Source organism: Pseudorasbora parva, chromosome 1, assembly GCF_024679245.1.
Source record: "Pseudorasbora parva isolate DD20220531a chromosome 1, ASM2467924v1, whole genome shotgun sequence".
NCBI lineage: Eukaryota > Metazoa > Chordata > Actinopteri > Cypriniformes > Gobionidae > Pseudorasbora > Pseudorasbora parva.
The window spans coordinates 45,077,737-45,099,729 of NC_090172.1; the positions used below are offsets into that span (position 1 = coordinate 45,077,737).

The 21,993-nt window shown below is 38.1% G+C and overlaps 1 protein-coding gene across 3 annotated transcripts; it reads left to right on the forward strand.

Moving 5' to 3' along the window:
• Nucleotides 1-627: 627 nt before the first annotated feature.
• On the forward strand, nucleotides 628-21,487 carry stk33 (serine/threonine kinase 33). 3 transcript variants are annotated; one of them, XR_010904902.1, is made up of 14 exons: nucleotides 628-746; nucleotides 13,172-13,288; nucleotides 14,083-14,196; nucleotides 14,308-14,412; nucleotides 14,560-14,698; nucleotides 15,682-15,767; nucleotides 16,551-16,638; nucleotides 16,904-16,979; nucleotides 17,826-17,938; nucleotides 18,023-18,108; nucleotides 18,266-18,496; nucleotides 19,158-19,256; nucleotides 19,563-19,892; nucleotides 19,982-21,487. XR_010904902.1 is itself a non-coding variant. In XM_067442777.1 (13 exons), the coding sequence occupies exons 2-13, from the start codon at nucleotides 13,172-13,174 to the stop codon at nucleotides 19,779-19,781; spliced, it is 1,473 nt and encodes a 490-aa protein (XP_067298878.1). In that variant the 5' UTR covers nucleotides 628-746; the 3' UTR covers nucleotides 19,782-21,485. The 3 variants fall into 3 exon arrangements, 2 of the variants coding, with proteins under 2 accessions (XP_067298878.1, XP_067298884.1); XM_067442777.1 differs by having other exon boundaries at nucleotides 19,563-21,485; XM_067442783.1 differs by lacking the exon at nucleotides 628-746 and adding an exon at nucleotides 896-1,079 and having other exon boundaries at nucleotides 19,563-21,486.
• The last annotated feature ends 506 nt before the right edge of the window (nucleotides 21,488-21,993 follow it).

The window sequence follows — 21,993 nt, forward strand, 5'->3', positions numbered from 1 at the left end:
AACTGATCTTTGAAACATTTTCCTTGACAATCATGTCGTGCATCCCGTAGTTCAGCGAAACTTCAATTCAGTTGGAATCGGTTCGTGATTCAGTCAGAAATCATTCTGATGGTTCACTGAAGAACTGTGTTTTCTCTCACTATTGTTAAACAACACTGTCAGGACTCAGGAGGATACTTTTTAACGCTAGATTAAATGTTGGAAAGTCTATTTACATACAATCATTTGAAATTAATTTATAAATGGATCTTGCGTGTCAGCGATGAAAACGATTTATGAAGTTCAACAACTGCAGCTTGTGAAAGTCTCATGAAGTGCAGGACAGGTCAAGTCAGTTTAAAACGAAAACCTCTGAACTGATTGAAGCACTTAAGTTACAAAAAAACAAAATGAAGAACAACAAGAAGGAAAAAAAACATTGCACATACCGTGTAAATATCGTCGCACGAATAGGTTTTTTATTTTTTTTATTTTTTTTTATTTAGCATTTATCAAAGTACCATAACAATATACTGTACAACAGTACTGATAAAGAGAAACCCCCATTGGTCGTTAGGATTCAGGCTTTTTTTGCAGGTGTCGTTCTCTTGTTGTCCCTCGCACCACACCGTAGTTCTCCCTCCCTCTCGAGGGAGAAAAGTTTTGACAACCGCAAGTGTTAAATTCTCTTGCATCAAAGATTTCAATGACCTGCAAGAGGCATAACAAAGGAAAGGCCTTCGCAAACACAATAACTTATACGAAAGGTAAGTGTATATTTACAAAAAGCGTGTTGTGTGTTAATGTCTCGTGAACATTCATTGAAGAGGAAGCGCGAGCTGGCCAAGCACTCTATGTTGCCATGGCAACGTGGTCCGGCGCAGTAGACAGTGTAGCCTAATATTCATCTCACTAATGTGCAGTTTAATAACTCTACTATTTCTCGCGGAAAATACAATGATGTCGCTGTAACGTTAGTCACATAATGTTAGTAGAACCACAATGTTAAAAGCCTTTATGTTATCAATCCTATTTTGCACCCCAATACGACTTAAACAACTTCTGAGGATTTTTGCTTGGCTAACAACTGTCTGTAACAGGTGAGAAATGAGAAGAACCAATTAAAATAAAACTGAAATAAGTAATTATTTTGTTCTGATCAAAAGACAAATAGAACTAAACAGTTGTTTTTATAAACTGAAGAACTTGATTTTAGCACACTTGGGATATAGTCACCTACACACTCAATAGCCAAGAAAACTCGGTGTTTTGAAACATTAGGGAGCAATAAAACATCTATTATTATGCAGGTTCTATGCCAGATAATTATATTTAGCTGGAACAGGTCACAGGGAGTTAATTGCTACTTGCACAAGATTTAAATAATTATTGGCTTTAAGCTACTGAATATTGGTTGCCTTGGTTGTGCCAGGTCTGGTTTGTCCTACAAAATAGGCTTTGTGCTTATAGGCAAAGTCTATGTTGTGGAGTGGTATATAAACTAATATTAAGTGTAGTAAAACCATATAATTCTCTGAGAAAAATATACAATTCTTATGACAAAGGCTTAAGGTTGGGGCCGAAAGCTGAAAAATGCTGCCTTCACACATCACAGGCACTTTATGAAGGTAGCCAGCTAGGAAGGCATAAAGGCACACCTGCATCCATTTGCATCACATCCTGTATATTAGGAGGATGCCTTTATCTGGTTTGTAGGCTACTATAGATGTGTCCTTTACAACTATGATATTCTACAGTTTGTTTGGGTTGGTAGTTGGTGGAAAGAACAAAAAGTGATGTCTGAGCAATTGAAAGAAGTACATTCATTTATATGCAAATGTTTTTATTTTAATAAGCTAAGAGAAATAAGCACAAAATAGTACACAAAAATATTTATATGTGCTTGGTTATCTCTAGAACTTGATTTTTTCAACAACATTAGACATGATTGGGCCTGGTACATAAACTGCTACCATAGACCGTAAAAAAATATGGACGACTCGACATCATCTGTTTCCGCTTGGCAGATTTGAAGCTTTTAGGCGGCCTGCACGGCGCGGACATCTTGGGACCGAGTCTGCGCAGTAGCGATTTCGGGACCGGAGTTAGGAAGTAGAGCAGGAAGTACAGTTGTAATATCAAAAGCCCGCCCACACTCTCACAGATGCAGAACAATTAATTATGTTGGTGTGAAATAAACAGTTATGGAAATGTAGAAATTAAAGCTAAAGCTCCAATCTGCTCCCAAAAATTCCGAAAAAAGTCCGTTAGTGCCTCAGTGACAACTTCACTCAGAGAAGCCGTCAGTCTCAGCTGTCAATCATGCGTCACACCCCCCCGTTTTTATAGCATCAAATAACTAACTCAAACTAAACTTATTTTAAAAACGAACACTTGAAATGAAATCATCGTGATGATAACTGCCTTCAGTGGCATAAACTAACTTTGGGGAAAAATATTTGAAGTGTAATTTTATTGTTTAGTTTGCCTTGCGTCCATTAGAAAACACAGAGGGGCGGCTATACTGGGACCGGTCACCGGGGGGCGATCGAGGCGCGAAAGCTTCAGTATCTGAGAGGGAGACTGCAGGCTCGACTGCTACTAGTAAAAAAGTTGCAAACTAGTTCTTAAAGGGATCCCCTGCATGGTGTTGAGACTTGTATGGCTTAATATAACATAAATTATGTCTCTTACTGAAATATGTAGTAGAAAACCCACAAAAGAGCTGCGTTATTTAAAAAAACAATTTTATATTTGGACCATGGGCGGCGCCATTTTGTTTGTGTTCTATGGTGATGATGTAGAATGGTTGCACTCGGCAATCAGCTGGCGTTACCTGTAGCTATTTTTACCACAACGCAACTCGAAAATTGTTTCAGAGTTAAACAAAACCAAATAATTGCACATACATCCCCCTCATTCACTATTCCCTGTGTTGATATCATAGATAGACGGTTGATATGCAGTAGATTAACTGTAATGCCTAATGTGACCAGCAGAGGGAACTATCTAGGATTAGGACCATGGGATAGGGGAACGTGAGGAAGAGAGGCAGGATGTTTTTGTGATGTTGGTTGATTCGTGCATTAAAGTTTGAGCACAAGCTCAGTGAATTAAAACCTCAATCTTTAAACTTTCATCTTTAAGACACAAATAACATTCCCTACTTTTGTTCACTAATACAACTTGAAGGAGTGAATGAAGACGAGTGCGTGAAGTCGGACAGCTGTTGTGTGTAAATCGGCTGTACACTGTACACTGAGTGCACCCGAACATGTCCACTTTGGTGTCGGACAACACTACAAATGGCCGTCCCTTCAAATAATGCCCTATTTCAGGGTATGGGGGCCGATTTCGGATTCAGCCCCTGTCGTGGAGACTAAGCAGCCCAACATCTTGATTGAGACAGAGCAGTCTGTCAGGTGTGTGTGCGCGCCCGCCAATCTGTTTGTGACTTTGTGTAGGTGAGTTTGTGTGCACATGTATGTTTGAGTGTGTTTTAAGTAAAATTTCAAAGCAATTCATTGGTTTTGTTTAACTCTGAAACAATTTTCGAGTTGCGTTGTGGTAAAAATAGCTACGGGTAACACCAGTTGATTGAGGAGTGCAACCATTCTACATCATCAACCTAGAACGCAAACAAAATGGCGCCGCCCATGGTCCAAATATAAAATCGATTTTTTAAATAACGTAGATCTTTCATGGGTTTTCTACTACATATTTCAGTAAGAGACATAATTTATGTTATATTAAGCCATACAAGTCTCAACACCAGGGGATCCCTTTAAGACGTCCAGTCTTAGAGGCTAAGTGTATGCAATTGGCCCGATGTTTAGGTGCTTTGAAAGTTTGTCTGAAACCAATTTTCTTTCAAGGTACCTATATTCACAAAATACTGCATGTCATTGATTGGCTGAGAAGTAAGGTAGCTTTCTTCGGTTTTGGACAAAAACACAATAGACAGCTGGTCAAATTATATTTCTGTCTAAGCTTACTTTAATGTATTTTTCCTTCTCACTGCTCTGCCCCTTTTGTAATACAAGTACAAATAAAATATTGCTATTGTAAATTACAAAAGATTAAACAGTATTTCATACAGAGCACTTCTGGTTTTACATTAAAGTCTCACATTGCCTAAAGCATTTCCCTCAAGTCTCTTGGCTTATGTGCTTCTCTGGCTGATGTTGGTTTGACAGTGCCAGGCGTAACTTGAGTGCCCAGTGGTAGGCACTGCTTGAGTCTGCTCTGTAAGAGGAGACAGGTCTTTCTCAGGTGGTTTTAGTTGCTTAGGCTCTCACTGATTTTCCTCCCCAGCAGGCAATGACACTCGGCCTGTACGACTGAGGTTTCTCCTGACTATGCACTGTCACATATTGATAGTAAGATCAAGTAGGATTTTCTTTCTGACGCAGACACTGTACTCTGTGACTTGACATCAGCAATCTACATATTATACTCTGGCACCTGTCTGAGGTCTTTTGCCAATGAATCTGCTTTCAGAGTTAGTTTATTGGCAAGCAATGGTTAGTTTACACATTTCATTTTTTTTAAATAAAGCTGCTCAGTCTGAATAGTCTTGCACATAGTATCGCATCCAAGAACAGACATTTTTTATCTCAAAATCTGTCATTTGTTGGTATCCCTTTATTCAGACATCTTCTAAAATCCCAGCTCCCTTCAATCATTCTACACAATCAGCTGCACAAGGGAGCATGTCTGTACACAGCTCTTTGAAATGTTTTATCAGCTATGATCAGAGCTTCATTTGGGTAAAAAAGTTGTCTGATGAATTTAAAAGGCAATATATAAAAAGCATTTTATGTAGTCGTACTGATGTATAATCACAAGATTTTGTGAATATACTATCAGGCATAACATTATGACAGGTGAATTATTAAAGGGGGGGTGAAACACTCAGTTTCAGTCAGTGTTATGTCAATCTTGAGTACCTATAGAGTAGCATTGCATCCTGCATATCTCCGAAAAGTCTTTATTTTTTTTATCATTATATAAGAAAGATGCGCTGTTCCGAGTCTTTCCGAAAAAAGCAGAGCGGGTGCGGGCGTGTCGTGTGAGCGGAGCTAAATAATGACGTGTGCTCGCTGCTGCTATTGTGTTGAGTCGAGTGCGTCGTAAAGCTGTGTCATTCCTAACAGCGGGAAAAAAACTTTATTCAAAATAAAAATATGGCTTTTAATCAGATACAGCCATACATCTATGATCCGGAATCAGACCCAGAGGCTGCAGTTGAACAGGAGCAGCAGCAAAAACGACTAGAGCAGGACGTCTCTATGTGGTACAAGTTATACACTAACTATATAATATGCTTAGCGGCTTGTGTTATTTACAGATTTATACTTGAATTATATCGTCGTATTTTTGTCTTTGAAGGTGTACATGTGGGAAGTGCAGTTGTGCACGTGTGTTTGTGTGTTTACGCGTGGTTTGTGTAGACAGTAAGCGGACTGGTTTTGCACGGCAGGTTAAGTTAGTGTTTACATAGAAAGACACGGAATAGTAGCGCATTTGAATGAAGAAGCGTGCTTATTTAGTTCAACATATTTCCCCCCTCTTTGTGTATTGTTGTTTGGAGTGCTTTTACAATACAAAAACATAAAGTTACACATATAGTGGCCAGCTAAACAAATGTACACGCACTACACATCGCATGCTCCATTGATCAATTAACTATACGTGATCATGTTTGGGCTACTCGATGAGCATAGGCAAAAACACAGACATTTGAAGCAGTCTCACTCACCGCCTGCCGTTCTAACGTTGGGACTGCTCCATCATTCAGCATTAGGCGATGCTGAATGATGGAGTGGATTATGCTGTGTTGAGCTGGGCCTTGTTTATGAAACAGTCGGCACCGAAATGCAGCGAACAGATATAAACATTCGCGCAACTCAGTTGCTGATCCGGAAAAGCAAATTACATCCACTGTTGCCTTAACGCGGGGTTTTTGGGGAATCTGTGCAGGACTGTCTTGGTCTGGCAACCAAAAACGCACTTTTTTGGTGACATTGTTATGTGCACATCACCTGTGCAGCAGCCTACGAGCCAGCGCTTTGATGGGCGTAGCCTGTTACTTTCGCTCTCTCCCTCTCTCTCTCTCACGCGCTTCCGGTAGAATTGTCCGTAAGGCCCATACAAGGAAATTCCGCCCCCATTAACGTCAAAGGGGACGCATGATCTCAAAAAACTTGCCGAAACTTATGACTAACCGGAAGTAGTATTTTTGACAAAGAAATACTCCCATCAAACGTCCACCTTAACTTTTGAAACTTTGTCTATGTTTAGTATGGGATTCCAAGTCTTTAACAGTGTAAAAAGATCAGTATGCATGAAACAGCATTTCACCCCCCCTTTAATTAATTATTATCACAGCACCTGTTAGTGGGTGAGATGTATTAGGCAGCAAGTGAACATTTTTTCCTCAAAGTTGATGTGTTAGAAGCAGGAAAAATGGGTTTGTAAGAACTGGACCACGGAGCAATAGAAGAAGGTGGCCTGGTCTGATGAATCACATGGGTGGCCGTGTGTGTGCGCCGCTTACCTGGGGAACACACGGCACCAGGATTCACTATGGGAAGAAGGCAAGCCGGCGGAGGCAGTGTGATGCTTTGGGCAATGTTTTGCTGGGAAACCTTGGGTCCTGCCATCTAGTTTTGGCAGGCAAGAAAGTTATGCATGCTAAACGTTGGCACAATGCCATGGTAAAAGCTCACAAGGGTGTGCTTGCTTGCTTGCTTCATCAAAGGAACTGATTGATGTGCCCTTTCTAATGTGGAATGTTGATGTCTAGCTGAGCTACTCAGATATTTGCAGTTTGAATAATTGTTAATGATTGCAACAGGTGAGTCATTAATGCAGATTGGGCTGTTGGTTGTCCTTTTTCCTCAAGTTCACTATTGTTTCACTGGAATTCAAAGCTAAATTGTTGTTATAACACCATCGTCTCCTGCTGAGGGTCCCTGTATGTGTACGCGTCATTATCACTGATTAACCCAATAATGGTGTTGTCGTCAGGAAATTTGATGATGCTGCTCTACTGTGCAGAGATGCAGTGAATGGTTGAATAACGAGTATAATTAGGACTGAGGCGAAAAAGCCCCGTGGAGTGCTGATCGTAATTATTTTTTATGGATGAGGTGATGTTTCCCATCTTGACCACCTGGGTTCTGCCTGTTAAAAGTCCAGTACTTTTAGATTTACACATATCCAGGACAGAGTTTTAATGAGTATCCTGAGAGAATCGCTTTTGTATGTTGAACTGTATGTTGTATGTTGACTGTATGTTTGCTGTTGTGATACGGTTATATACTACAGTAATAATTTATTGTAAAATATCTTTCACAAAAGGTTGTGAATAATCAGTCGGTAAGGATATTGTTTTGAAGTTTGTAAAATTATTTCAAAATTTAAATGAAAGTAACAATAACTTGATGTTCAGTAAGTGAGTCAGATATTGATTCTGTAATGGCTCTAATGGATTCAGCCATTTAATTCTGTAAACGATTCATCAGATTGATTCAAACTAGTAACTAGTAGAGATTGTGAGTCTCTCTGAATGATTCTTTAAAATAACTAGCTTATACTGTATCATTTGTTTATTATTCACATTACACTGGTACTGTATGTATTTGCATTAATTTCACAGAGACAACTATATTGAAAGAGATGCGTTTTTGCCACACATTTGTACCACATAGTATTTTAACATGCAGTCTCATCACATCATTCAAATTGCAAACTTTAGTTGTGATGTTGATAAGCACAGTTCATTTTTTGTTATTTTATTTTCCTGCAGTTTGAATTCATTTGTTTAGACTGTAGTAGGAATAAGTCCTCCAGTTAAAACCTCCTCCAACACATCTAGATTTATCTATAAGATTTTTTTTGTATATAAGAATTTTTATAGATTTTTATAAGCCATTTATATTGAAGAAGACATTGATAGGTTTGTAGCATTTTCATTAATGGTTGGACTATATCAATTTGCAGTCCATTACAAACCTACTCTTCATGTTAAACAGGAAAACATTATGTTGTATGGTGAGGTGAAGCACTCAGGTAAATTATGATTATGAGGTTAAATGACTCCAATAGTGTTATCAGTCTAGACAAGCAAGGCACTATATCACTTGGTAATGTAATTCCAAGCTTCATTAAGACTGTGACGTTTATCATTTTTCATCAAAGGCACCTGTCAATGAATAATTAAGCTGCAGGTGAAAAGAGTAAAATCTTTAGAGTAGACCAGGAGACCACTGAATCATGCAAGATTTGATTTCAGCTTTGTATATCTCAGATTTATTGTGAACCAACAATCAATGACCTCCAAATTACACAATTGTGATTGAAACCACGGCAGCCTTCTAGCATATCTTAAATATTTCAATGATGTTTCATAAATGCTTTAATATAACATATTACAAAAATTTCTCCTCTGCAAATAATCTTCTCGGGCAAGTATTAATTGATAAATCATTTAAATAATTCATGTTTAAATTCATGGTATGCGGTCATATTGTGCCTGCATTTGTTTTAATATATTCGAAGAAATATACACTTTCTTTTTTGTTTAAAAAATGTGTTGTTGCCATTTTTACTGTAAAAAACTACTGTAAAAAATGTCAAGGTGTTTCATTTTTTAAACATTTATAATAAAACACATTTTCCTGGGAATATTGCTTTAATTGGAAATCACTTTTTTTTTCTTGTGTGTTCTTCACTTTTGTCCTTTAAGTCTTTTGTAATACACTATAGAAACAATTTTTTTTTTACACACAGACATACATTTCTTAAAATGTTTAAAATGCACAGCATTGCATAAATCACTCAAGTCATTTTTTATAGAAAGAATTAATATATTAGAAGCGAGAAGAAATGAAGAAACAAGAGACAGCATGACCCATACGGAAATGTAATATATGTACATATATGTCCCTATATCCGAGTAGTGATGTCATATATGTTTCATATAAGGCAATACATTATTAGCGCATATATACAGTCTCATGATATATGAAGATATAGGTTTATACCATGTATGAAATACCCATATAATAATTATTATATATACATATATTAAAATTATTTATATGATGATTTTTTATATGGTACTGTATGTTAATGCCAAATATGTAAACAATATATGTCGAATTTATATATGTAAGTTTATTTAAACATAATATATGCAAACATTCAGTATGCTTGTATAGGAGTTTATATGGATTTATATAGTGGTGTTTGAATCCTGGCATTTCTTAATTTGGTTTTGGTTCAGGCTTCGGACATTAAAAGCTCCATGTGTGTTTTTCTCCCCGTTGTAAGTGTACAGTTTGAGCATTCACTTGGTCTCGTGTGAGCATCCAGTTTTGCTTGGGCAGTATACACTCTTTTGTCCATGTGTTTAGGGTTGTTTGTTTAGCATGCGGCTTGTGCTCATGGCGTGAACTTTCATGTTTTGTTCTGTGTAGCATGTAACGGTTACTCTGGTACATGGGTGACATTTTTCATCCTGTCCTCTAGAGGGCAACAGAGGGAGGAAGTGGTTTTAAGGTTACGAGTAGCATAGAGGAGAGGCATGGCAGTGGAGCATGTGTGAAAATGCCTGGAATCACATTGTGTTTGAGAGTTAAGTGAATTGTACATTCTAATGCTTCACAATCTTGTTCAAATGCACATTTGTATGTACCCATAAAAATGTTAATTCATAGTGTTTGGAAGTTTGCAGAGAAGCTCACAGAGGACTATGTTATGGGGGTTGAGTGCACTGATACCTACTTCTGACCTGTGTTGGATTGTGCCAGTGCTTAATCTAGGATTTAGGATTGTATATCTTCATTGCCTGCTAGGACTGGGACTTCTACAACACTCAAGAGACTTGCATTGCAGACTGTATATCCTTTTCCCTCTACGACATTTTGAATTGTTTGGTACTGTTTTTTGTTTGTGTATCACTAGTATTTTGGGTTTGGAATTGATTTACTGTTTATTAGTTTACTTATAGTGTTGAGCTTTGATATTGACAATGCTGTCTTGGATTTCCATCCATGTGCTAATTGTTACTATGTTATCTCATTCAGTGGTTAAATAGATACAATTTATTTTCACTCCCTCATTGAGAATCTTACAGTTAGTTTGAACACAAACTATTGGCAAAAGTGAATTCCCGTTTTTTTGAGGATTTCTTATTTTATAAAAAACTAAGGCAAGCCAGTTACAAGCATGAAGGGGTTTGATTGTTTCGATTGTTTATTTTTGAAGTCTAATAAAAAGCCCATTAACCTCTGCACCCTTGAGTCCTTCATATCTTGCCTCAATAAGTAACATTATAAATATTTTTTATTTTAAATGTCATTTGTTTTATACACAGTATAGATTTTAAGACTCTACGACATTTGACAGTGATGATTTGTCACATATATAATTTAAACATATATAATATGTGGACTAAAGATATATGTCAATATATGGAATTTCTGATGCTGTGCATATATGTGCATTTATGTTTTTACTCTATATGAGCATATTAGGATATTTCATATATGAGACCTATGTGTCAATATATGTATTATACATACATTAACATATATAATATATGGGATACATTTATATGTCAATATATGGAATTGTTCCAATTTCTAATATGTTTCATATATGTTTTTACTTTATATATCACATATATCGCATATATTGATATTTCATATATAGACATATATTACATTTCCGTATGGGGAGGGGGAAGGAAGTAGGAAGAAAATTGTATGTGGTAGAAATGTGGATGAAAACTCTATCCAGGCCCTGCATTATATCATACCAGCGTCACATTTAATTTGGGCCCAAGCCAGAGACAGCACCTCACACAGTCAGGAGAAACAATGCACATTTTAGTCCATAAACAATCAGTAAACAAGCACTAATGGGGTTTTTACTGTTATGGCCAAGAAATGAAAAATGCAAGAGGATCAATTGCGGACATTCTATCTGCCGTAATTACTTTCCTTTGAGTGCTTCTAGAAATCTGGGAGGTCTGTGGATTGGTTCTTAGTTGATGTATATTGTGAGGCAGCTAAAATATGTTTCTTTTAGAATGACTCTCAGTCTATGAGGCTTATTACCCTCTTGCTTATTTTTGTTTGCTTGAGTAAATTGAAAATTAGTGCTCGTGTATAAAGATGTTTTGCTTCTGTAGCTGCAAAAACAGAATTCTGTTCACGTATTAAAGATGCGAAAAGTGTCCTGGCGAGAAATGCATGTACTCTGACACAGTGTGTATGTTGCTGATGTTGTCAGATACAAGGCAAAATCCTATTAAAAAATAATAATACAACTTATGTATGCAGGTCTAAATTGCAGGAGTGTTACATTTATTCTAATTTGTTCCCAGCAAGACCTCAGACCTCACGTATCCTTTCGCCAGCACAGAAAAACTGTAATGTTAATCAATATTCAGCACTAAGCATAAAGAGAGTGCTTTCAATATTCTGTTCATCCCTCTGATCTTGGGGATTTTGAAATTGGGCTTTTATGTCATTTATGGCTCATTTTTGGTTTTGGCTCACTCTTAACAATGCTGTTGTTAAGTTCAGCAGTTGTTTTACCCGAGTGAAATGCTGATGTACCTTTTCATCAGTGCCACTCAGTTTTTGAAGTATAAGAGCTTTTTTGAAGAGGAGTTCACAATTCCTCTCTACTAACAAAGCATGGGTTCAGCATTATTTTGCCATCCACCTCAGAAATGACTCTTTTACACACCCTCTTGCATTTGCAGAAGTCAGCGCTGCAAGGTGACAGCTTCTGAAATGTCTCCATGTCCTGATCGTTTTTCCTCATTTCCTATAGGTCTGATCAGAGTGCTACACTTTGACCTTTAGTTCTCTTATCACATAACTATAATTGAGCTGATAGGAGTGTCCAGAATGTGTCACAACCATTTTGTTTAGCAGATAGATGGTCAGTAATAGGAGAGACAGTGCTGTTATGAGAGGACCTGTCAGCGGGGCTTTGATAATGCCGCTGAGAGAGGAGAGGTTAAAGACACTGCTTCCTCATTAATATTTAATCTCTTGTCTGTGTGGCGGATCCACTTCGCCGCTCCCACTCATCACACAATAATTGCTTTACATTTAATTTGGCTCTGGAGAATGTTTTTAAGCTGAGTAAATTGTGCTTAATGTTAGTGTGGAGACTTTAGGCACTTTCTTTTAAAGTGAGAAGTGAATTGAAGAGCGACAGGTGAAGCCTAGCTATTAAGGGGTTACAGTTGAGACGTTAGACTCTGGATTGCATGTACTGTATATGATGACAGACACTTACTCCTGAATGAATATTTAAAGAGATTTCTTATTTGAAACTTTACAATTCATTGTTTAATATACAAGCATTTGGCCTTTGACACTAATTATTATATGTAAGTACATACATGCACAGAAAAGTTTCCGAGGTGTGCATGCATAAATTTCCCTTGTTCTAATGTTGATGAATTTGGACTATTCTATTTTAGCGCTTGCCTGAATTAGCATATTACATGCCAAAGCCGTCTCCATATTAGGGCCTTTAGTACAAGCTCTACTGTACAAACATTTTTCACTCTCTGCAAGTTCTTTTTAATTCTTTTCTTTCTTTATTTTTTTACTAGACTGTGACTTAGTATTTAATTTATTGTTATAAATACATCCACAAATAAAATTATAATAATAGTTAAAATGATAAAAGCCTATGATGAACTGACCATCCATTAACCAGGTGTTGTCCTGCCTTCAGCACAAGACATTGCTTCAGCATCCCCTACATAGGACAAGTGGTTTATAATAATAATAATAATAATAATAATAATAATAATAATAATAATAATAATAATAGTAAATTATTTTAATTGTTGTTCTTACTGCTTTTTATTATTCTGTTAACTATTATACATTTTTGGCTTGACATGTTTTTAAGGACAGAGGTAATGATTTTTGTGTGTATGTTTGTGCGTGAATAGTTTCTGTTTTTGTGTTTGTGTAAATGAAGAATACATTTATTGATGTGTGAAAATATTCACAAATATAGTTGCATGCCCACTTAGTGAATGAGAACCCAGTGTCTCTAATTCTGTGATCTCTTTTTGTGGGAGTTTCCATGTTTACGTTTATGTTGTTGCTCTATGCAAATTATTCAAAATCGATTCATCTTTTAGATGACATATACAAATGTGTCTGGAGCTGAAAAGAAAATGGCTTCTCAGTGGACTCGTGCAAACAGTGCAGAGAAGGAGGTGCCCCACACTCGCATTGAGGATGAATCCAACTTACAGGTAGAACCTTCATTGATCTAGATCCGGAGTGTCAAACTCAGCTCCTGGAGGGCCACTGTCTTTAAGATTTTAAGTAGGATGCATGCTTATTTCTACACACAATCCCAAACAAAATTTTGCTCTTGCTGTAAGTCTTTATTGTTTTTAGTCATCAGAAGTCTGTGGCTTTAAATCAGCGGCTCAAGATCACTTCTATCTTACACAGATAGGGTTGAATCAGGGCAGCCATGTGTTATAAATCAGAGTAGAACAGGGGCCCAAAGACAGCGCTGTCCTGGCACTGTATTAAAAGCTTTTAGAAGTGCCTTTCTTCTCACAGCGCCATATCCTTGCTCGCCACAGTCTAAACTCCCTGCAATCTGGTAGCGCCCTCATCAGGCCTGGAGGGAAATCACACCTCTTTATGCTGTTGATTGCCCTCGCCCTCTCAGGAGGTTTTTGACTGCTGTCTTTGCCAAATCCGCAGCAGGCAGTGCTCAGCCTTGCATGCGCAGAGATAATGATCAAGTTAATTAGACCTGAGATTGAATGAACTGCGGCAGCAACTTAATCATTTGTAACTTGATTAGAAATACTATATTCTCCCAAACTCCAGAGACTGGCAAACTTGAAAATTAAGTTCCACTTTAAGGATTCAGGTCTCAACTTAATGGAGTATAGAGAAGCTGAAAAACAAACCCACCCTCATTCTGTCCCCATTAGTCAGAGCTGGGGCGTTGTTTACTGTCACTATAGGAGAAGGAGTGTGTATGTAATACTTCACCTAATGCGGCGCTCTTTATTTGGATACCCAGAAAATCTATTCCTTTGGGAGGAAATTAGGTCAAGGCAGCTTTGGCGTAGTTTGCGAAGCCACTCACATTGAGACGCAGAGGAAGTGGGCAATTAAGAAGGTGAACAAAGAGAAGGTAAGTGTCTAGTCATTATGTTTCACCTGTTGACAGAGGTGATGGATGGAGAGCTGCTCAAATGATTTTCAAAAATGGGTTCAGTGTCACACATGCTTTGTATCCTTGCAGGCAGGCACTTCTGGTGTGAAGCATCTGGAAAGAGAAGTCAGCATAATGAAACAAGTGAAGCATGAACATATTATACATCTGGAGGAAGTCTTTGAGACGCCAAAGGTGAGAGCGAAAACATGAAAATCTATTCTGTTCTCTTTTCTTTAAGGTTCGCTCAGCTGTGCTATTGTGAACCACATCATACTACTGTGTTTGCAATGGTTTCTTGTTTGATGTCAGAAATGTACAAGTTTGTGTGCTGTTCTTCAGAGGATGTACCTCGTGACTGAACTTTGTGAAGGAGGGGATCTAAAGGATCTCCTGCAGAACAACAAGCGCTTCACTGAGGAGGAAACCAGACACATCATCAAAAGCTTATTGGAAGCTATTGTATATCTGCACAAAAAAGGTGACGCTCACAAAACCCAGCACACTCCACTCATCAGTAGATGCTTTCCATGAGCCTGTGGCTGAGTTTTCTGAGGAAATTATCAAATGTTTTGATGCTTCCTAATCCTTTGATTCAAATTTTATTTATTTATTTCAATGGCATTAAAATGTGTGAAAAGAAAAACCCTAAAGTTTGAATAATTGCACACATCTTTAAGGCTGTTAAGTCATATGCAACGGCCTGGATTCCTTTGTTCCCCCATTTTTGATAATTACTTGATGATTGCATCCACATTAAGTTCCTCTGTCATTACGGAGAATCAGGCTTGTTTTAATAATAAGATAATAATGAACCACTGTCAGACAAAATATCAGCCCATTTTAATTGAGTCTGAGGGGTTTATTAGAAGATGCTTGGTGTTTTTTCTCTTTCTCTCTCCTTCTTGTGAAATCTGCAGTTAGAGGTAATTTAGGACGTTGCTTGGCAATGAGACACCATTACATGGGGCTAATGAGTCATTAACAACGAGCAGGGGAGGAATACTGATTAATAGGTGTGTTTTTCAACAGTCCCCGAGTGCTGGTGTGTCTCACGTCTAGAAGAGCTAATGATGCCACTTGCAATCTGTATATAGGACTGAAGTGTTTTATGAGATTGCAGTATATTAGCCTCAGATGCTGATTATAATTTGATTATTTTCACATTTCTATTTAAGTATGTACAGTTAAAGTGTGAAGCAGTAATGAAGAATCATGATGCGGATGAAAGTGGTAAGAAGAGGTGGGCCCTGTCTGCTGGCCTCACATGAGGACTACATTGTGTGGCAGAATGAATTGCAATTTAAAAGGGAATGGAGCAAAACATTTTCATTTGAATTGGTCATTAAAGAAGTTTTAAAACTGTTACCATTCCAGTGCTTTGCGTTTGTGCCACGCTCTCATTCTTTATGAATAATACAAACCCATTTCTCCCTTGCTCTGTTTCCTCTTTCTCTCTCTCAGACATTGTTCATCGTGACCTCAAACTGGAAAACATTCTGGTGAAGAGTTGTCACCAAGGCAACAATAATGATATGGTCAATATCAAGGTGAGAGAGACGGTAAAAACTTCTGCGCAGGCATGTGGTATGGCATTCAAACGCGGCGGGATCTCTGGACATTCTCGTCTGTTGTTTAGTTCTCCCACCGTCCTCCTTGCCCAAACCTTTTAACTGCTTTTTAAATACTGTCTCATTACACCAGACCTCCTGCCTAACTCCTTTCATATCACATTCTCAAAGAAAATGAATCACAAGTGGCTTTTCTGAGACAAATTACCAGCCGGGGCACAGCGTGGAGCAGAATAGAGCGTTGATGGGAGCCGACTGAAGCCGCTACCTGGAGCGGAGGGTTGAATCAGGGCAGCAATGTGTTATAAATCAGAGTAGAACAGGGGCCCAAAGACAGCGCTGTCCTGGCACTGTATTAAAAGCTTTTATCTGGCAGAAGGTGGTCATCTCTCCTGGATATTAATCCTGCCCGCCCCTGACGCACCAATGAAACGATATACACTCCTCATATATATTATTCATATGGCTCAGGAGCTCATAGTCTGTGTGAGTGTGTGTACTGGCTGCTCTATGGAAGTCTGTTTGGGCCGTAAATATTTTAATTGAGTTTTAGAAGTAAGTGCGAGGGCGATATGGTGATCAATTGCAGCATGTCTGCAGTTCATCACTTTCACTATTCCACTAGATCAGAATCTAATAATGAAAGGCATCAAGGAAAGATAGAAAAGCTTGAGTGTGTATATGTGCTTATGTTGAATAATGTTTCATTTCTGGATGGCTAATATTGCAAGTTACATTAAGTCCTGTCCTCTCTGGCCTCAGGTCACAGATTTTGGACTCTCTGTGCAGAAGGGCGGTGTGGGCAGTGAAAACATGCTGCAGGCTACTTGTGGGACACCTATGTACATGGGTAATTCACAGACTCGAACGCATACATTCACATGTTCCATTTATGTGCGATTTGATAAATTACCATTGGCGGGGGGTGGTAATAAATTGAATGAAGGGCTGATTAAAATGAGCTGTAAAGAAGAGATGACCTAATTTAAGTGACGCTGATAACATTCGAGAAGTAGAAGAGGCTGAAAGCTGTCAACGGCGTCACACATCAGATATCACACATTACACCAGCCTCAAACATCTTTCATTATTGACACATGGACTTGTCCTTTCAGCACCTGAGGTGGTTGATGGCCACGAATACAGCCAACAGTGTGACTTGTGGAGCATCGGCGTCATCATGTACATGCTGTAAGAAGATCTCTTCTGTTGTTTTACTTATCTTGCACACACGCAGACTCACATGCAATCAATTGCTGTGACTTGCACTTTGTAACATTAAAGGTATGAATGAGCCAAATAAAAGAGATTGTATCTTTGCTCATTGTAAATACTGAAATATAATTTCTGCAAGAAACACATTTACAGGTAGCAAATCACATGAGACTCAGAAAACCCTGAATTATCAATTCCAAATAAGTCTTCCATTCCCACTTCAAAAGTATAAGAAGCATAAGAAAGTACAGTTTTATGCTTCTTAATGTGTTTCAGACCCCCAGGGACGTTGTGACAGGTTATTGTTTCACACCCCTGTTGCCCTTTTATGTGTTTACGACCCTCAACTGGGACGATGTTCATTTCATCTATAAAATGATTTCACTTTTACCCAACTTATCAAAATCCAGTGTTCGGCACTGTGCGGACGTGAGTTTTTGTTGTAGATGTCTGTCTTTAAAAAAAAAAAAAAAAAAAAAAAAAAAAAAAAAATTGTGTATTGTGCTAATTAATTGAGATTTCTTACAGCTCTTACAGGTTTTTGGCCTTGTCTGTTTCATTGCTTCTATTACTCTCCCCTTTTTTGTAAGTCGCTTTGGATAAAAGCGTCTGCTAAATGATTAAATGTAAATGTAAATGTAAACTTAAACCCACACATTTTGGTGGGAATCTGAAATGTGCCTTTACCCAGTTGTAGATCGTTCGAATAAGAAAACCACGCTCTAGAAAAACGTTCTGCTTTCATGACACAAACAGGCTGTTTGGAGATTTTTTTCCTGCAAAAGATAGGCTTGCACTTTGTGTGTATTTTTGTGTTTTCAGGCTGTGTGGAGAGCCTCCATTTATATACAGCTCTAAGGAAAGGCTTTCTGAGATGTTTATGAAAGGAGAGCTGACTTTCTCTGGCCCTACGTGGCACACCATTAGTGATGCAGGTTAGAACTGCCTCTGATATCCACACCATTCCATTTGATTTCAGTTCAGCAAGTGTGGTAACTATTTTATGCTCTATCTTACAGCCAAAAATGTAATTCGGAGTTTGTTGAAAGTTGACCCAGCTCACCGCATCACAGCCAATGAGCTGCTTGATAACCCTTGGATTACAGTAAGAGAACTCAATTACTCTTTTCTCCTGTTCAAATGAGGTCATGCATATTATAGATTCAGAAATCAACTAATTAGCACTCTTCAATTTGACGGATGACTAAATGTGGAACCTGTCTGAAAGAAAAACCTGAAAGAAAGAAAATCTTTTTTCAAAGGGGGACACCTCAACCACGGTTACACAAACAAACGTCTTAGAGATGATGCGCGAGTTCCTGAATGCTCCACAGTACAAAGAGAGTGCGGAGATGAGCGAGGCACTACAGAGCTTCTCTCTCAATTCTTCTCAGGACAAAGGGTCAGGGCTGAGAACTTCTGAAGAACTCTCAGTAACCCTAGCATCGCATGACGGCATCACAGACAGCAAACCCTCCATCCCAAACAAGAAGGTAACGGTATTGTAAAACAAGGTATTTCCACGAAGAGTAGTATGGGAGAATCTCAGTACCTCATCGCAGTCATAAGGATGACATTTTTAAAAACCGTAAAAGCTGTGATGTAAATAATTCTGTGTATATCACTGGAGCCATATAGAACACATTCTGTTATAGTTTACTTAAGGACAATACAGTATCTAGTTTCCATTTAATAAACTTAATAAAATGTTTAATGAAAATGTGTATCTTTGCATTTACGTTTATGCATTTGGCAGATTATTTTATCCAAAGTGAATTACAAAAGAGGAACATCACAGCAATTCCATCACACAGCCAACAATATTCATAGTATGCATTATCATGTTTATTAGAAAGCTAGATTAGAAAAGAAGCTAGAGCAGAGGTGAAATTTAGAGAACAACAGCCTTTAGCTGTGACAATATTAGATAATATGAGAACACAGCTTATTGTATTGCTTAGATACCTAATTTTCTTTCCTGATTTGTGCTAAAGAAACAAAGTTTACTGTGTTATTTTTCTATCCCTATTTAAGTAGATAGCATTTGCATGATCAGAAATACTAATATGGCTTCTATGTGCACCGATTTGAAAGGCTTTGAAGTACTCTTAAACTCTTGTGGTTTTTCATGTGTTATATATTTAATTTCTTTAGCCTCTGAAGAAAAAACAGTCAGCCACATCCTCTAATGGTGTTAAGAAGAGTGTGTCTGGTGCAAAGGCCTGCAATAGTCCCTATACATCCACTGCACAGGTTAGTCATTCACTTCACTGAGCTTCCACATGCTTTGCAGTTGATTTTCTAAAATATTTGTGCTTAGTCAAAGAGAGATATTTTGTCTCTTAAAAGGTATGTGACAGAAATCCTGGCTATTTCATGGCTAACTCCATGGTCGCATAAAAAAACAACAACAACAATCTGCCTGTTTTCTAAACGGCCACTAGATGGTGCCAAGATAACCCTTCATCAGCAGCTGTCATACCTACAGCATGTAGCACTGTCCGCTAGTGTGGTTTGTTGCGCTTTTGTGAGATGAATGAGAGTGTCTTATCTCCGCAGTCCCACACAGGTAACAAACCCCCTGCTCAGCCAAGCACAAAAAGCTACAGCAAGGCCTCCTCCATCACAGGATCCTGTCTCAAAACATCATCGGCAGAAGCAGCCGCTGCAGCATCCAACTCAAACAGGCACGAAAGCTTGTCCCCACGTCCCTCCACCAGTTCTATTCACCGTTCCACCAATCCGGCTGTTGGCTTCCGGGCTAAAAAACGCAGCTAGAACTGGCAGTTCCATCCAGTGCCAAAGATGAGGAAGTCCTGGGGGTCACTGCAGCGTGGTGGGCCCGCTGGATACACAAATTACTTTTTAAGCCAAACCAGTGAATCAAAAGTAAAACTGTACTTCCTCCAATGTGAATAAGTTTTAGTCTCCTTAATAGGATGTATTTTAATAGTTATTTTGTCCTTTGTATGAATTAGACCGAGGCCTCCTGTTTTGAGGATGGGCTACTAGGGTTTGACTGTTTGCTGCTTTATTTTCATGGACCTGGAACAGATGAACTCATCGTGGCAAGAGCCCTGCATGGCACAAGATCGATTTGCCTGTTCATGGCATCTAACATAAGGTGCATAAGTCATCTTGAAGCACATTGAAATGCAATTAGGGAATAAATTCTCTATAGAGAGTAAAGGAAGTTCAGAACTGTGAAGAATGTAACAGGGTTTAATAGCTTTAGCTCTGTGTTTTGCAATGTTAAATAGGCAATAACAGAGTCATTTGATGCAATATTCAAACAGAACATAGTGTTCACCACTTTTAAACTAAAGCAAATGCCACAACAGTACATGTAACAGCTATCCTGGGGGACTTCAGGTTTTCTGTCTATTCATTTTATGAAGATCTGTTGTTTTTTCTCTTTCTTGCAGTCGTGTTGATCATCTTTTGCCAAATCACATCAGGTAGCTGTTGTACACGAATAGTTCTTTTTTTTTGTTATCCATTAAAATGAAACCATCCATCTGTAACTATTGTTGCATTGTTATCCTCATTATCCGTACACAATGTGAATTTTTCCTACCGTCATTAGATGTGCAAAACGCTTGCATCACAAATAAATAAGTCAGAGGGTGAGGGAACTTTAATGTTAGCCATATGCTATAACTGTGAGCGGTGGGGCGCCAAGTGGTTAGACACCATGAAGAGAGCAGGATTGGGAGTCAAAGTGCAGGGTCTCTAATCTTGTTGAGAGCAGCAGGGTATACTGTGAGTACTGCAGCACTCCAGCACTGGTCTCTCTGCTGAAGAGAGAATAATCCCCAAGATGGATACAATATTAAAATAGTCAAGCAGAACTCACACAGACTGTATTACAATCCTCCTATTTGCATGTGGATGTGTGCGAATGTGTGTTTGTGTTCATGGGAATTCCAGGGAGAAGATTGAAGGTTCCATTCAAATAACCCATTTAAATGCATTATTACTTTGCACTCATTTGTTATGTTTTCAATTTGTCCATTTTGTAGTAAAAGAAGATGTGATTGACTGCATTAATCAAGGTACAAAAAGGTATGAAAGGCATGCTTTATTATAAATAAAGGGCCTTGTTAAGAATGAGGCCTTGAGTGTGTTGTTGCTTTTGTAAGGTCAGTACCTCATTTAAGCATCAATATGTTTATGTTCATTAAAATATAGTTTTTCACATTCTTAAAGTGCCATCCTTATACTAGAAGATTTTACAGAATGTTGCTATGAAACAAACATAATGATCTGCTATTACGGCTGTGTATAACAACAGACCATCAGGTGTGAGATTTTACCTGGATAACAAATTTAGTAGTTGATACGAAGATAATTATCTTTTAGGTTGAAATATAATATTAAGGCAACTTATTTTGACAAGCACTGGAACAGTTCAATGTTGGAATTACTCCATGTTTCTGTACAGCGTTGCAATTCTAATCCTGCTTTTTTAATTCTTATGGGACAAAATAGCATTTTATGTTTGAAATATCAGTTATTTAATACTTAGTTTGAATGGCATTTTTTTTCTTATGCTCACCGAGGCTGCATTTATTTGATAAAAATACAGTGTTATTATGAAATATTATTAAAGGTGTCATGAACTGGATTTTTTTGGAAATGTTTTATACTGTTGTCTGAGGTCAACTAATGACTAATAAGTAATTATTGATTATCTCCTGAATGCTGGGTTTTGATGGTCGTGCCGCACTAGAGACTTGGAAGTAAACGCCCACGGCTAGGATTGGATAAGATTTGCATATTTAATGAGCTTCAGCTCCTGTCATATCTATGCCCCTGTCAGCTCACATTAGGGAGGGATTGTTTTGAAAGCGGCAACCGGAATGATTCTCTCAACCACATGGCTCATAAACGTCTTTATCAAACAAACACAATGATTTATTTCTCATCCACCTGTGATTGATTGTACTATTATTTTTTAATTACATAGCCGCCCAATCGGTTGATATCA